The following is a 17,602-nucleotide window of genomic DNA, read 5'->3' as shown; positions in this document are numbered from 1 at the left end:
TAAAGAGATCAACATTACTACTAGACAGCTTAGCAACAACCCTCAAGTTATTTCTAACAAGCCCAAAAGCAAAGTGTGTATTTTCTAAGTGATTTATTATCACACACAGCTAACATATTACTAAGGATACCCTTATAACAGGTTCACCAAGCATTTGACAGATTCTGTTATATTTGCATCCCTTGTGTGTTTATTCATTCTATTCTGTACAGTACAAGTTCCTATACTAACTTTATCAGGTTAGTAGTTACACTATTACACACACAAGCTACTATTCATCACAGGCATTCTCATCTTTACCCTAAGGGGCTCTAGAGCATAACTAATTGGCTTGTTGTCACACATGATTTTATTATTAATTCATTATTGTGATACAGGGGCTGGGATGTAGGCAGACAGACTCAATACAGTATGTTGGATGCTTTTGATAAGATTTCTAGCAGACAGAAGTACCCTATGTCTTTCCTCTCATTTTTCTTTTGTGTTTTATCTTTTCTTCATATTACTTCTGTCATCCTGACTTTTGGAAAGAAAAAGAAACTGCTGTAAGGCATAAATAGAAATGCTATACTATGTAGTCCTAAATGAGAACCTTTTACTATACATGCAGTAGTGATGCTTACAGTTTAAAAGGAAGTTTTTTTGGTCATAAGTTATTTCTTCAATGCACTGAGTATCCTTTTATTCTTTGAAAGGTCTTGGGGAATGTTTCAAACTGAAAATTCCAAATATCAAGCCTACAAAAGACTATGCATCCATATATGTATAAGAATAGAAATAAGATACAGGTACAACAGCATATTTACTACCAAATAGCTGACACAGTTGAGCAAATGGTTTAGGAATACGGAATATTAGGAATATGGTAAGACCAGAACTACACACAGCTCATTCTGATAATAATGTTCCAACTGTTAGTTACCAAAATTACTGATAAACTGACAGCACCAGACAAGGGGTTTTTTTCCCACTTTTTGCAGTTGTACACATAATATGCTTATGACAGCTACATTTCATACAGATATTGACTGAATATTACTGTTTTCTACTTCAAGAATTTTGGCTGGAAAAAAGTGAACTAACACCTCTTTAAAACACCTACAAGTGTGAGTTCCTTAGTTTATAGATGAAATAATAAATGCAAACCAATCTAAAAGCTTATCCTATCTTAGAGAGTGATTAGCAAACTCTTCAACATTTAGATTCGTTGGTTTTACTTACTCTCTTAAAATGGTTATAGTTAAAGTCTCATTAACTAACAGACTAGAAGATAAAAATTTGAGTAATATAGTTTGTCTTAGCATTCAAAATTCTTCTAACATTTGTAACATAAACCTTCCAAGAAGGTATGAACTTTAACTAGAACTTTTTGGAAGTATTAGCTTTTCTTATCACAAAACTATAACCTTGTGTCAGTAGCAATTACATACACAAAAGCAAACAGTTGGAGTGAGCTGTCTGACAAAAGACTGCTTTTATATAGTTCAGGTCTCCAGCTTTTCAAGAGTCCCTTCTTCACCTACAATATAATAAAGCACAACAAAAATTAGTTAATTGAATAAGTAGTAAGTGTTAAAAGCAACACAGAATTAAGTAGTCTTCATAAGTGATTACACAGTTATAAAGGATTTCATACTGGTTTAGCATTATATTTCTACATTATAAGAAATAAAATTATATTTTTGAGCAAGTAAGAATAGTTAATGTTTAAAAAACATGCATTAAAACACTGTTTAAGAATAAGCATATAATACTAGAATACATCAATTTTTTTTAAAAAAATGTTCAATTAACCTAAATAAAAATAACCTAAAAAATTATCTCAGCTGCACAAAATCAAGCAACATTTGTACAGAAATTAAAAAAAAAAACAGGAAAAGAAAGACAACCAGCCTTACTGAAAATAAACTCACCTTCACCCTCTAGCCCTCAGCATAAAGCTGCTGTGGTCTTCCACCATGACTTTTAAAGTGGCATCCTCCAATCAGGAGCAGGCGGAGTCTTCAAATTAAGCCTCTGAAGAGGCAGTACAGCCTTGACCAGCAAGGAACAGAGATGTAGTATCAGTGTTTGATCAAAAGCTCCTTTCAGCCTTAAACAAGTGAGTAAGCATTAATACTGCAGTAATAAAGTTATAAAGTCAAAATCAAATGAATAAACTCAAAGACAGTGTTGAAAATATCAATGTTTTGTAGTTAGTGGCATAAGTGTGTGGGTTAGCTTGTTGGTACCTACGCTGTCTGGTTTATGATCTCAATAACAATACCTTTAGCATACAGGGGAGAAAAGTTAGAAAATAAAAAGGCAATAGACCGATTTATTTTTTGAAAGGGGTGTGTTTTGAGCTTTTTTGAAATTTTTTCTAGAGCTATAAGTATGTTGAGTTAAGTCATAACTTGTATTATTTGTGATACTTCTGGGAAACCTTAAACTTAATAACCTTGAAGGCAGAAAGGCTTGTACTCTAGCTGATATGGTATGTATTTTGTTTCATGTTTTGGTTTTCTCTGTTATAGGTATAAGGCTCTAATGTATCAAATGGCAGACTTTTTCTTAAAATAACCCCAAAACTTACACAGGTGTAATTAGTCTAGCTTATAAAATTAAATGTTAATACAGCTAAATTAGAACTAAATTAATTTAGCCTAACAAGTTAAAGTAGCTTAAATGTATGAAGATTTATTACTACTAAAATCAGAGGTTTCAAAACTGATTTTGGTGTACTTAAGCAACATTTTAAAATATAAACACATCCTGAGTATTCCAGGTGGGAAGATCACCGTGTCCTGTTATTTTTCAGTCTGCTTTTGCTTGGTGAAGTGAGGCATTACCACAGAGGCATTCGAATTCTCTGGCTTCAGAGTGTGTTTTTTCCTTACACGTGAAAGGTTATCTTTGTAGCTGTGTTTGTTGGAAATGTGGTGGATTGTTTTAAAAACCTTCAGTCTGAGCAGAGTGGGTAGCTGGGTGATTTGCTTGGCTACTTGCTAAGGAAACCCTCCAGCTTAATGGAATGGGAGTCATTTATCCTGGTGCCACACGAGTACTTTGTGTGTCCAGGCTTAGCAACAATTTTAATGTTACCCCTTGACGTGCATGCACAATGAATGTGAAAACAAAATGATGAAAGAAATGCAAAACATTTCTGAGCTTTAGACCTCTAATCTACAACTGCATTAATGACTCCATCTCCTGCGGGTTTAAGTCAGGGGGTTTTCCTCTGGAAAAATGGCAAATTCTCAACATCCCCATGCAAAAAATAGTCCTAGCCCGGGAGGATTACATGTCTTTGACAGCATTATCAATACAAAATTCTAGTGAGAGATTAATTTGAGGAGCAACATAATTTTAAGAAAGAGAAACGCTGTTGTGCCCTGCCATACAAATACGAACATCTCCCAGGAGGTGGCTATGGGCTTTTTTTACCCCTCTCGGGGGGGTAAGAAGTTACGGTGAGAAAAATGCGATTTACGCGGGCCATCACAACACATAGAATGTGCCGCAAAATCGGGTCTCGGACTGCTGTGGGACTGCTAGCCCAGAGAAGCCGCCCGCGCCGCCTCAGTCCGTCCACACACCGCCTCCACTTAGTCAAATAGCTTCCCCTCAGCCACTTTTTATTTTTTCCGTTTTCAGAGGCGAGAAGACCACCTCCCTGCGGAGCTGCATTACTACGAAAAGAAGAAAAACGGACCAAAAAAGAAAAAAAAAAAAAAAAAAGGGAAAGAGAACCTGCTCCTCTCCGCGGGTCATTGTCTGGGATGAGGGCGGTGGCGGGAGGCCGCGGCACGCAGGCCGGCTCCGGCAGGTGGGGCGAGCCGAGGCGGTCCCGGGGAAGGAGCGGGGGTGACGGGGCGCGCGGGGCCGGGGGCGGCGGCGGGGGCGGCCCGGCTCCGGAGGGGGTCCCGCGGCGGGGCCCTGCCCGCGGGCCTCCCCCAACGTCACTTCCGAGGCCGGAGACAAAATGGCGCCCGGATGGTGCCGGAGCTGAGGCCGCTCCGCGCCGCTCCGAGCCGGGCCGCAGGCGGCGGCAGCGGCTCAGGTGAGAGGGAGGCGGCCGGGCCCGTGGCGCTGCCCGCGGCCGCCGCAGGGCGGGACGGGGCGCGGGGGCGGTGGGCAGAGCCGGGGGCGGTGGGCAGAGCCGGGGGCGCGGCCGTGAGGGGGCCCGGCGCCGGAGGAGGGCACCGCGGCGGCGGCGGCGGCCCGGGCGGCGGAGGAGAGGAGCTCCTGCGGGGTGGGGCCGCCCCGGGGGTGCCCGGAGGAAGGTGGCAGCCGTGGGCGAGCGGGCTGCAGGTGCGAGGAGCGAATGTGGGGCTGGTGCCCTGCGGGAGGGCCTGGTGGAGGCAGGGGGCCGGGAGGGAGCGCCGGGGCGAAGGAGGAGGAGGATGGCGGCAGAGGCCGTTTGGAAGAAGGCGCTCCATCCCCTGGGCTGCATGTTCAGGTTTTATTCTTGAAAATGCTGCCTCGGAGGTGTCAGCTGGCGAAGCGGAGCTCTTTGCTGCCAGCCTGATACTGCGAGACAACTGCTGTCTTCGAAATAGTTGGTGAGACACAGTCTTCAAAAGTTTTGGCAATTCCCATGCTGTAAAGCTCACTGCAGATCAAGAGTCTGCCAAGCTGGGTGAGTGGGGGCGCTTGGAGAAATTAATTTCAGAATTGGTTTCCTCGCTGGAAATGCCCTTCCTAGGACGTGTCCCATAAATCAGAGATTTCTTCACGCTGGTGTGGTGGTACTGTGGGGAAGAATGTTTGGGATGAGAGAAAATTTGCATGCAAGACATTTAGGAGAGCCGAAGAGCAGTATCTTCAAGTACATTTAGTATGTGAAGCCAGAGCAGCCTGTGGAGCATTGCTGATAACCGTCTCATGAATGGGTAGCTGAAGTCTTCAGTAAAGTTTCTAGTGGTTTCAAATTTGTATGAAGCTGCAAAATTTCCATTTGAAATAGTAAAGAAAACTTCAAGTTGTTTTCAACTGTTGAAGAAGGAAGGGAAGGTGATGTGGTTGCACCTGCTATCTGATCATTCAGTGGCAAGAGAAATATTTTTCTTAGTTTACATTTGAGCAGTCAACAGTGGACAGCTCTTGAAAACAACAGGACTGCTTGCATTTCTGATGCCACTCCAGTTTGCTCTTCCCAGTCTATGCTCTTGACTTTGGGCATGTTGTTTGGATCCAACATCTTTTTCAGTTTATTCACACGTACTAAGTAGATAAGGAGAACTGGAGATGTACAGCAGTGTGGTATGTAACTACTGTGTTGTTGTCGTTTGACATTTAATAAAAATGAGTGCACTTTAAGAATTCAGATATGCTTTCCCTGGTACAGAGCTGTTTCCAACTGTTGAAACGCGTGATGGTGAGTCAGTGATAGCATTGGCACTCTTCAGATAGAGAAACGCATCATTGATAGATTGGGGGGAGTGACTTTTAAGAAATAAAAGAACTATTGGACTTGTAGAGACAGCAACAAGAACCATGTAGTAGAAAACCAGTTGGTTTTCAAGCATATAGCTCCCAGGATTTGCTAGGGCACAAGTGCCTCAGCAGCATGTCTGCTCATCGCATAGACCATAAAAATGAGGCCAAGTTTTCACTTGTAGTGAAACCCTAGTTATGTTAAATAAAAGGCACATCATGACTTCGGATAAAATATCTGGGATAGAAATGCCATGATGAGTATGGTGTTTGGAGATTCCTGAATTGATGCCTGTTCAGTGTAGGTATGGGGATCTGAAGAACAGCCGCCTTCCAGAGTAGCATGGAGGATGGGGGAAGGATGTTGAAGTACTTGCGTACATTTGTATAACCCATCCTTATTTTTCTACATGAATATTTGCTTGAAAATGGAAGGGAAGTAAAGTAGAAAGTCAAGGCAAACTACTGTTTTTCTGTAAAAACTAAAATGGCTCTTGAATTCCATCCTCCAGTACAGTGATGTCCCAATTTCACTGTTATACATGAAAACCTTCATCTTTAGGGGTAAACAAATAATAGTTTATAAAAAAGAGATCTGAATATTGTTGCTTACTAGGTGGCTGTCTGTTAAAAACAGAAGTTCAGAGAGATTTGGAGATTAGCAGTGTGGTAATGTATTTCTGTATCATTGGTATCCAGTTGATAGTTTATTTGCAGTGTGCCTGCAAGACCTTCGAGTGAGGATCTCAGCCGAGGGGGGGGGGGGGGAACCAAATTAGTCTATGGCTTGTAGCAATAGCACAGCACCTTGATCATCGTGAGTCATTTGCTTACTGCTGGAGAGTGGAGACTGCGACTTACATGTTTTTATCAGGGATTTATAAACAGCTGGAGTTCATAACCTTGTGTGCTGAATATCTGTATTAGTATACCTTTTTAAAGTACTGCAATATATCTGCTGTTGAACTTGTTAGCATGTGAAAGGGCAGGTGTGATCCTGATACTTAACAACTCCCCCCAGTGAAGTAATTTCTTTTACCATTGTGTTTTTTCTCTGATTGTATTCTTAGCTGAAAAATATTTCTTCTCTGCTTGTGTATAAAACATGCCTGTAGACAAAAGTGGGAGGCTGAGTCCAGTATTGTAAAAAGAAATGACTGAAATGGACTTCTTCACGTAGTAGTAAATCAGCAATGTACTTGTCTGAGAAAATTTTCATTTGAGTTTACTGTCTTTGCAAGTAGAATTGAAAGGTGTACTTATGTCTGAAGATTGGAGTGGTATTTCTGTATATTTGCAGTTGTTAGAGATGTGCTATTTTCTGTTGCTTCTCTTGACTAGTTGCTGTTATTAATTAATAAACTCGGGTTTTATTTTTGTGTTGGTGATTTCTTGGCATGGTTATCGGAATAAATCTTTCTAAGGTATAATAGTTTATGTGGTTATATGTCAGTAAGCAAAGCCTTTTGTCTTAATGGACAATAGGTAATAGATTTCAGTATTCAGAAAATCATTGTTTGCCCATTTTTTTTTTTTCCTCTGTTATTATTCTGGCAGTCTTGAGTAACTGCAAAAGTCTTTGCAGTTAAGTACCCATAGATAGTGCTTCTTGTTTCTATGAAATACATATTTCAGTCTTTCAGAGTTAACATGAACTTAATTTTTTTTTTTTTGGCAAGCTTTGTTTCACCTAATACTTTGGAAATTTGTTGATTAGAGTATTTCAGTATTGAATTGAAAACATGTAAATGTCCTGATGTTTAAAAAAAGAAAAATTATAAAAAAAATAATGTGCTGCAACTGAAAACTAAACCAGAGAGAGACAATTTCCAAAGCCCTGCAGTATCCCAGCCTGAACCCCTGGCCATTAGGAAAGCAGACTGTTGACACTTTCAAGATTCATTCGTTCCTGGTGCTGTACTGAACATGGTTTTACCAGAGCAGTGACATAATGCATGTCCCATTTTCAGCTTCCAGAATAGGATTGATACTCTTATGCCTGATTTTTCCTTTCTCTGAATTGGAAACAACATTCTCTTTCAAAGAGCTTTTTGATTCTGTGATGTAAAAAGAAAAAAACAAACCACATGCATACAGAAATGATAAATATAGGTTATGAAATCAGAAGATAGACTATTCAGTATAACCTAGGAATGCTTACTAGAAGTACTGTCTGATTTAGTTTGAAAAAGATGATTGGTTTTGTATACAATTACTTGCTCTTGTTTGCAAACTTTTATTCCCAATAAGTTATATTTTTTGTAAGGGGTTATTTAAAATTCTTAAGGGTAGTATTCAGAAACAAGGTAAAAATGGTTTTTGTTTCAAGTGTTTTGTTTTAGAGTGACCACAGTGTTTCCTCAAGTAGGAATGCCTGGTATATTCTTATCTAAACAAATGCAATTTGTTGCCTAACAATGAGCCTTTCTAAATATACTTTTATGAAACTCTAAGGTTATGTGTTGCAGTAGATCTTCTTTCTCTTGTGTTTGCCCAGATGCTTTAATATCTTGAGAAAGTGCATAGCATTTTTGTGCTCATGAGATACAGCAGTAGGTAGTGGTTTGAAATAATTATGACTTGGCAATGTTTTCTGGAAATTAATTTTAAAAGTTCAGGTTACTGTACTGGTGAGTGTGCTTCATTTCTGGCATAGAATCTTTATTTCTCTTAAGGACTTCAGTGAATCTTCAAGGTTTACTGTGGTAGATGTTATTAACAATATTCAGGTCTTTGGCAGACGCAGGTATATGTTGCTGTTGAGTTTGGAGGAAAGGTTGAATGGAAATAGTTGTTACCTTTGTTTGAAGGAGCTGCTGACATGACTTTTTCAAAGTACTAACACAGTTGTAGACTATTGCCAACTTTAAAACTGATTTAATGTGGTCGTAGTCACTTCTTTGAACTTAATATATCACAATTTCCCTGATGACAAATCAGAGCAGTATCATTTTATTTGGGGCTTTGCTGAAAAAATCTTTCATTGGACTTGACTCTCTGTGTAGCTAAAAAGTCATTCATTAGCGTATGAAGTGAAAGCCTGTTGCTGCTTGCAGTGACGAGAGTGAATGCGTTGTTGGTAGTCAGTGATCAAAGAGGGAACTAATATTTGTGCAGCAGTTGTAGAATTTGGTTCATGTTTTCTTGTTTTATTGAACTTTGTGCACTAGAAGTTAACCCCCAAATTTAGTGTTACAGATGCTTTGTTTTATATCATGTTTCATTTAGACAGAAAGAAAACTAGTGACTGTACATAAATCTGTATATAGTCTTTTTTTCCCAGTGCAATTAATCTTGCTTTCCACATAGTTGAGTTCATTGTTAACAAAGTAGGTAACATGAAGGAAGGAAAAAGTAGGGAAATATTTTCAGGCATTTTTTCAGTTAGAGAGCTCATACATGTAACTTGTCAGAACTGCAGGTATAAAATTATAAAATGATGAGTGTATTTTAAATTAATAGCTTTATAAATACTTGTTGAAGCTTTTGGTTTACTGTAACGTAATTTCTCATCTAATTGTATTTCATGGTCAGCGGGTTCCTCTGGTAACCTGTAGCTGAAGGAGTATAGAGTAGTGCAGTCTGTTGGGAATCTACCTAAACTTTGTTTTGTGGACATTTAAATACATTGGTATGTTAAGATTTGTCATATTAGCCCAAGTAATACCACTGTGGGGTTTGGATATAACCGGTTCTATTAAAGCTGAATAAAGCATTTAAAAAATTTGTAAAAATACCAGGCTTATTTTTTTGTTTGAGAATTCTTTGAAAACAATACTAAGCAAAATAATTTTGATTTAGTATATGAAATACAAGAAAAGTGTAATTTTACTGCTCAAATGAAACAAAGTAAAAAAAGTATTTGGCTGCTTTTCAATTTTTTGACTGATTTAATGAACAACTCGGGTAAGAAAGCTCAGCTTAGAGGAAATTTTCAGCGTGACAGGACTTTCCTTTAGCATTGACCCCTTCAACCCATCACTTAATTGGCATTTATTTGTCTCAGATTCTTTACGTTTAGTGGCTGAGTAGTGATGGTGTTGAGTGTTTGCTTCTGTAAGGCAGTGCTTTAAATCCTTATTGCCTTTACATATCAAGAGTTCTGGGTTAAATGCCTTCTTCACTTATTCAGTGTTGAAAATCTCACATGTATTTCAGATGACTGTCATTTACCGCGCTGTAACATATGTGCACTTCTTACAGCAGGTTTTCTAAATCACTTTCCAGTGCCGTGGTAGAAAATGGCTATGTGAATGGTTAAGCCCTGTCATTGAGGGACTGATAATCTTCAGTGAGAGAAAGGAGAAAAGGTAGACAATAACCACTTCAACTCTAGTAGCTCATCAGGCTGGTCTCTGAAATCATGTCAATAAAAGGTTCTTGCTTCTGTTGTCTTTACATGAGTAATTGTTTTTTGTTTTGTAGCCAGCTATAGGAAAACATGACATTTGTTACTAAAAATAAGTTGTTTTTCACACTAGGAAATGTTTTGATACCTCTCTTGGTATCCAAAATATTTCATTTATAAATTGACATTGTGTGGGTATTGTCCCAATGAACAGTGAAGAAGAGCACTGGATTTTTCTCTGTTATTCAGGCCTCATCTCAAGTACAGAAGTTTATACTGACTCCAACTTTTGCTTTTTCTTTAATCAGCATTTCCATGTGCTAAGGCGACTTTCAGCAGATGAGAGGCAGTCAGCATTTCAGAAACCATTTGCTTAAAGCATTTGCGTAAAAATGTCTGCAGTAGAAATCACATTTGTCAGGAGGGAAAATGAGTTAAGATACCAAGGCTGAGGGAAGTAAAGGGTATGTGGAAGATGTTTGAGAAACAACTGTGTGCTAATGCATGAGAAACTTTGAGCCCAAGGGACGTTATTGTCACGGCAAGATTTAACAATCTCAGGAATGACTGTAACTAGCAATGAAACCTGGGGAGCATTCCCTACTTGTTCGGGAGTTTCTTGGCGTTGGCTATGTTCTCCGTCAGCATTAGGGAAAATTTTAGAAAATCGAATGCTTGGGATGTATCATTCCTAGGAATTGATTTGTATTTGACAGATGTACTGGAAGAAGTTAGAAACTTGTAATAATACATTCCAAAAGGAATGCGTTTCTTCAGATGTGTAAAAGCTGTTCAGATGGAGCTCCTTATACTGTAACTGGTCTTTGCTGGCAAACAAAATCCCACAGAACATTGCAAAACTGGGACTGAAATACAGATGTTTCAGCTGTTTGTCTAAATGCTAATGTAGTATGGGAGTATCAGAAGAAAAGGAGTTAATACTGGAAGAGCTGTATACAATAGAAATATTCTTTTCAAGGAAGTTTTTCCCTTTCTTATGAATTTCTTAAGCAATGCGACATTTGTATGAAGCTTGGCACTATTTTCACTGTTGTTATGCAGGATTAAGAATTCTTACAGTGCAAAGATGGGAAGGATTTTACGAAATTTATTTGCAGTATATTTTTCTTGGATGTATTTTAAATTAAATTTGGTATTTCTACAAAGTACTTAGTAAAAATCAATTAATCATTGCTGTAAGAAAACTAAAGAGAGGGAAGAAATAGCAGTACTTGAATAAAGTGCTTTAAGAGATTAGGAACCAGTTGACCTCCAAAAAAGGGTATTGTTCGCTTACTGAAAATTCTGTATGACACCAGGAAGGATAGTGTTTCCAGCAATAATGCTTTTTCATATGTATTTAAAAAAAAAAATGAAAGGAAATGAGTTGATATCCTAGACTCTTAGATATGGCATTGTTCTGATTAGTTTTGTCTTAAGTCATGAGTTTCCAAATTTGATGCCTACTTGAACTAGGAAACCTTTTGAAATCTCAGGCTTCTGTTAAACGAAAGTGCCAAATGTGTTAGTGTAATGAAATACCTTAATATTTAAGGCCCAATTTTAAGGAAGAATTTCCTATTTCTAATATGGGAGAGTGGAGACTCAAACGCATGCATTTTGTTAATTTGAAAGCCACTTAAGGTCTTTCATAATGCTTTGATATTAAATTCTGAAGACATCTGACTCCTAAGGTTCTTAAAAGTACTCAATCTTGAACAAGCTAACTTGTTCTTAAAAACAAATGAAACAAACCTACTTGAGCACATTTCTGTTGTGTCATCAGTTAAAACTGCTAGAAAGATTACTGGTAGATACCAGTCCTGAGATTATTCATACACATTTGAGCTATAGTAACAAAACTAGCTTGGAGCTGGTTTTTTTGATAAAGCAATATGCTGCTTTGTGACAAATGCTTTAGGAAGAGAAACTACAGGTCTGTGTGTACTTTCAATTCAGTATAAATTTGTAGGTAGGTACATGTTACAATTGTCTGTTTTTCTTTTTAGGGCTCATGTAATCAAAGGAGTTTCTTTGTTGTGTGTATCTTTTCAGAACACAACAGGAATTCAAAATGAATCAGGTGAGTATAAATGTAAGACTTTATCAAAATACTTAGATGTTAGAACAGTTAATTATTAATAAGAAAAGTAAATCATCCACTAAAAAAGAAATGTTCTTTAAAATCTTCAGTGTTATTAAATTTCATAATCTTCCTTTCCGCAATGTGTATGCTTGTGAGATTTTTTCCATGGATTTGAGTTTTTTGTGTGTGAATTCCCTTTAGCAGCATGTAAGTTATTACTGCTAGCACCTCTTTTAAGAACACCTCTCCAGAAAAATCTATTATAATCCTGAGGCTTTTTGGTGATAATTCAGCTCCTTATAAAAGTGGCTTGAAAATTGAAAGCTTCCTTTTTTTTTTTTAACATTTTTAACCACTTTACCGTTTCAAATGTGCAGTGAACAATCTGTCAAAGAAATGGATTGATCAGGAAGTTTCACACTTTTCTGGAAGCGTTTCCCCTAGAATCAAGTGAAAAGGCTGGGAAAGCACATTTCTTTTGTGGTGCAGTACTCCATGGATGCAAGAATATCCTGACTGGAGGGTGGTGTTTTAATCAATGCCAAATGTACATGATTTTATTTTGCATTTGTCTATCTAAGTATGAATTATCCATCTGTTTGTCTATCACACACAATTGTATTACTTAAAGATACTTATAGAAAAAGTACATGTTGCCTTAAATTTTTCTCATAAGTACTCTCTTTGGATGACCTTTCAAAATCCCTTTGGTGTGGGAATGTGAACGTAGGATATTACACTGAAGGAATGCCATTTTTAATTTGCTAAAAAAGCTGGCTTGCTTAGCCAGAAACAGCCATGGTACACAGCCATGTAAAATGCTTTGTATACTTTTTTATTGATGCCTGTATCTAATGCATGCTTTTATTGCCCTTTATGCCCTTATTTGATCAGCAGCAGCATTGAATACAATTAGCACTTTGCTGAAGTATGTTCTCACTAAAGTTGTAGAAGTATATACATAAGTAATTACAGTGTGAAATGAGTTGGTGGGATGTTTTCTGTTGCTTTTTCCTCTGATTTGAAGTGAAAAATCTTCACTATATACGTTTGTATTTAAAAACTAAAAAGCAAAATAGATTCTCTGTCAGAGCCTTGAAATATGTATTGTAAAAAATACATATTTGTACTATATCTATACAGAAATATAAATTATCATATATATATAATATGAATAACATTTGCATTAGCACGCTTTGAAACATTAGTAGGCTCGTTTGGGGTAGCTAGGTTAACTATTGGTTCATGATTTATTTCTATTGAGACTTGACATTTTTTTTCACCTGTAAGGTTTGTTTTGAATGTACTCAGCGGCACGAAGCGAACAGCTTATTGCTCTGTCTGCTTGAGTAATAATCCTGCGTTATTAGTCATTCTGATAAGCTTTGGATTCTGCTAAAATTCTGAAAGCTGTAGCTCCTAATGTTTAATTGTTGTCACTGGCTGTTTCCTTCCCATTTGTGTGTCTCTGTCTCCTTGTGTCCTGTCTGTCATCATGTCCCATCTGTCCCCCTCCCCGATCCTTTTCTAGAATTAAGATTTCTGTGCTGTATGAAAACAGTCTTCATCTTTCTTACTGTGACTGCTAATATTGCTTATGCAGTGCTGTGACGCATGTCGTCTTAGAATTAAATAATGAGATGACCCTGTCTGTGGGAGTAGTTACAATAGCCTAGAGTCCTCCTTGGTGTTTCTGGCTTTCATGTTTAGTTTCCAAAGTGTACAGAGCTCATATGGCTTTTTATTGTTCAATTACCATTCGTATTAAGTGTGTATTTAGCATCAACCCTGTGGTGTTTTTTCTTGCAGTGCCCTTGTCATTTCATTCACTGTTGACAAGTTGTAGTGCCAGGTCTGTATAAGAAATGTTTTTGCCTGATGCCAAACCATCTTTCAAGTGTTCTGTTCTCATACTTCTTTCCTTCTGCTTATCTCTGCTTTTGGTGTGACTTCAGTGACCCTGAAACTAATTGAGCTGTTGTTAATTTGGTTTATATGAAATGACTGCTAGTTTTGTTGTTTATCCCATAGGAATCTTCAAGTAGTGAAGGAAAACTTTTTCATAAATACTTTGATATGGCCGCCTTCTAGTAAGGAGAAAGAGTATTTAAAAAAAAAAAAAAAGCAGCTGTTGTTGGAATTGGTATTTTGGGGTTTCCTGGAAGATTATTGTTTCAAGATGGGCAGTATGCATTCTCTATCTGTTCTAAAAAGAGATCTGCCTTTAATATGTAAACTACTTCATCAGAATATGGTGAATAATTTATTTAAAAAAACCCAAGCAAGCATGGGGTTTTGATTGGTAGCATTTGCTACATCTCAGACTGCATTAAGATAGAGTAGGAAGAAGGTTGCGTGCTACCTGGGAAACTGCATGGGTAGTTATTTAAAAAATGGTGAAGGCATACGTTAACAAATTACACCTGCACTTGTACTAAAACTTGCTCCCCCCATTCCCTCTGAATTTTGCAATGATTATTTCAAATATTTCTGATACATCTTTAATTTTCAAGCACACACAGTGAAATTGTTGCAAAGAGGGGTAGCCAGATAAGGTCTTGGACAAGCAGAGACTTACCTTTCTTGTGCTAGCTGGCTGTTTGTGTCGGCAATCTTCTTTAGTCGCTTCAGCTCCTTTCCACAGCTACCTCTTCTAACTCCTCTGCCATGTCCCTCTCTCTTCAGTGGCATCCTTCCCTTTATCTTTTCATTTATCTTAATCCTGTTTCCGCCAAAACATGACACTAGCTGAATGTTTGTCATTCATTACAACCTTCAGGATTTTTTTTTTCTCCTTTTCACTCTAATCTCTGATCATCTGTAAACATCTTGTTGCAGGTACTGTTTCTACTCTGCTTAAATACTGCTTGTAACGTTGTAGTCTAACTTGTGGTTGGTCCACAGGTACAATTATATTGAAAGTGGTGTAGAAAATTGCTTAATCGTTGTGTTGAAAGGTACGGTCAAAGTGGTTGGACTCTGAATTCGATGCAAACAGGAAAAGGTAGTTTCAGTTAAGGCACCCCTTCAGCCCTCAAATGATTTTTTTGGAATTGTTCTTAAGTCACTTCACCCTGGCTAATTTGAATGCTAGCAATGTAATGTTTCTGATAAACTTCAGAGTAGGAGGCTTAAAAGTGAAATAAGCTTCAAGTGCTTTTGTATTCAAAATTGCAGTCTTGGAGTGAATGAAAAATACCGTATTAGGACTTCAGTTAAATGCGAAAGTTGGCTGTAGGACATGCACCAGTACCCTATCCTTATCAAGAGGTGAATTTTTTAAACAGAAAAATAAATTTAAATGTGATTGTTAAGCGTTGGTGGAAAAGTGATTGAAATATAATATTTCTTCTTTTGGTAGACAGACGTTCCTTAGGGACAAGTTGTGATCTGGAAGATGTTTTAAGTAGCTACATTTAAATTGCAAATAAAATGAGATTGCACTGATTTGACTGAACTAAATTGTTGTTTATTTTACTGTTTTGTATTTGGTTACTTATTACCATTCGTTTGAGGTGTGAAATGTATTGTTATGTACTAGGCCATGTCCAATTTTCTGGTACTTGTGAAATCCATTAATATGACAGGTGTCAAATGAGTCTGGGTGTTGTGTTCTCTGAATGTAGCCGCTAGTCTTTGATTTATGTAGGTAGATGCAAAATAAAGTTCTGGTTGTGTATTATTCCATACAAATAAACTTCTTAAATGATAGAAGAGTTTTGGGATATTTATGGCTAAAAGGAGGTATGGCTATTATGGAATATGCCAGACATCAGAGGATATGACACGGTGCTGTACACTTCTGTCTAAATCAGTTGAGTCTGATTTTTAAAGTTTTGGTAGGTTAAAATTGTTTGCAGGCTTGAGATCATCTAGCTATGGTTGTGAAAACAAACAAAACCCAAAACCAACCCCCGCCCAAACAAACCAAACCCCAAAATGAAACCCAACCAAAAAAACACCCCACTTTTGTTAGCTTGAAACTTGAAGTGTGTTGTTCTGATAGCTGTCTTGTTCACTCCCTGTAGTCCCCCTCATCTATGCTTGTATATAATTTGTTAGAAACCACTGTGAAAAATAGGCTTGGTTCTCCCCTGATGAAACCATGGGGTAATGTACTGGCAAGATACTTAGGTTTCTTTGATATGCTGAGAAGAGTTTGTTTCTTTTTCATCTGATGAGACATGGCTTCTTGCATATCAGCTCAAGGCTAACAGATGCCTGAAAAATCCGACTTCTTTCATCACTATTTTTCCTTTTGGATTGTTGGAAGAGCAAAACAAAACTTTGCTCTGCTTTTAATAGATTTCAGCTATTATAACTAAAGAATAAGGATTCCCTCCCCCCAGTCTCTTGACTCTTGGATGGGGGAGGATTTCTGGCATTCTATTCCTTCCATGGTTTCCAATTTGGGGGTCTTTCTCCCCTAGAAATAGCTCTCTAGGATGGGTCTGTGCAGCTGTTAGGGCTTACCAAGGCAGCAGTAGAATAACCTTGCTGTGACTCCAGTTTTATCATTTTTCTCGTTGTTGCTGTTGAAGCTGGCAGAAGACATGTTCTTGTAACTTAAGTCAGCAAGTCACATTCATAAACGTAGAGAATAATTGTCATGCAGCACCCTCACAAAGAGTGGGTGCTAAATAGAAAAGGTTGAGAAGCTTCATCTGTTTTGCTTTAGAGACAAAAACCTTACATTTGATAGCATGTAGAGATGCATTTTAAAATATATTTCCAGTAAACTTTCAGCATAACATATTTCATAAGTGGTCAGTGGAAAATGCTCTGAGTATTACTCAGTGTACGAAAACTACTGTCGTATCTCTGCTTTATGGTTATATGTAAAAGCAAGAATCATTTCCAGAAAGTCGGGGTTTACTTAGACAACTGTAGTGTTGCCCAAGTTGTTGCTATTTCTCAGTTTAACACCTCCTAAAGCTTGTTCAGAGGTGAAGTATAACATCCTTCATATTAGAGTAGTTACTGCCATCACCACCGGTATTTGTTTCTGACCAGAATGATCAAAATTTGATGTCAGAGGGCAGGTATTTTTTTAGGGCTGTTGCACGTGGATCAACATATGCCTGGTTCTCAACAAGCACAATTCTTTCATAATGTGGGCAGATTTTATGGAAAGCTGTGCATGCTTGTAACTTTGAAATTCTGGTCACTTTTATCAGCAATAGTGATTTGTTGATTATAATTAGGTAATAAAGAGCTGGTTGCTTAATGACAAGTGTGAGTAGCATTTACTGTTGTGCTATACAAATAATAGTATGAATAATATTATAAGCAGCTATTGAACCTTTTAGGCTCCTTAAAATGGAACTAATCACTTACTAGACATTCATAAATAATTTATTAGCTTTCTATTGCCTTTCAAACTTTAATATAAAAATACCTTAAAACCTTTTGTATTAATTATAACCTGTTGGCTAAGGATTCTGAGCTGTTGATTTATTTAGGAATTACGATTAACATTTAGGATACTGAAATAATAACTTTTGACATTATTTAAAACCCTTTATTCTCTCTAAAAGCTGCTCTTAGCTTACCCTGTTTGTTGCAGAGCAGTAAACTTGAAATGCAAATACTTTAACATTGATCTTTGGAGTGAAATGGCATGTTCGTAGGCTGTAAATAGGGTGGTAAAAAGGGAACAACAGAGCCAGTGGTAGCTCTGCAAAGTACATTAAAATACAAGCTTCATCGTGTCAGCTACTCTACTGTAAGGGTGTTACACACATTACTGC

General features: G+C 37.7%; 1 protein-coding gene across 1 annotated transcript in view; it reads left to right on the top strand.

Annotated features, from left to right (window-relative positions):
- The first annotated feature begins 11,819 nt into the window (after positions 1 to 11,819).
- Positions 11,820 to 17,602, top strand: part of LOC104035522 (PR domain zinc finger protein 2) — a 38,688-nt gene continuing 32,905 nt past the window's right edge. The window contains exon 1 of the mRNA XM_075721726.1: positions 11,820 to 11,849. Coding sequence (XP_075577841.1) covers positions 11,841 to 11,849 — 9 coding nt within the window. The 5' untranslated portion in view covers positions 11,820 to 11,840. The remainder of the gene's footprint in view (positions 11,850 to 17,602) is intronic.

This window comes from Pelecanus crispus, chromosome 15 (assembly GCF_030463565.1).
Source record: "Pelecanus crispus isolate bPelCri1 chromosome 15, bPelCri1.pri, whole genome shotgun sequence".
NCBI lineage: Eukaryota > Metazoa > Chordata > Aves > Pelecaniformes > Pelecanidae > Pelecanus > Pelecanus crispus.
The sequence above is the reverse complement of the archived record's forward strand: the minus strand, read 5'-3'. Positions and strand labels throughout refer to the sequence as shown.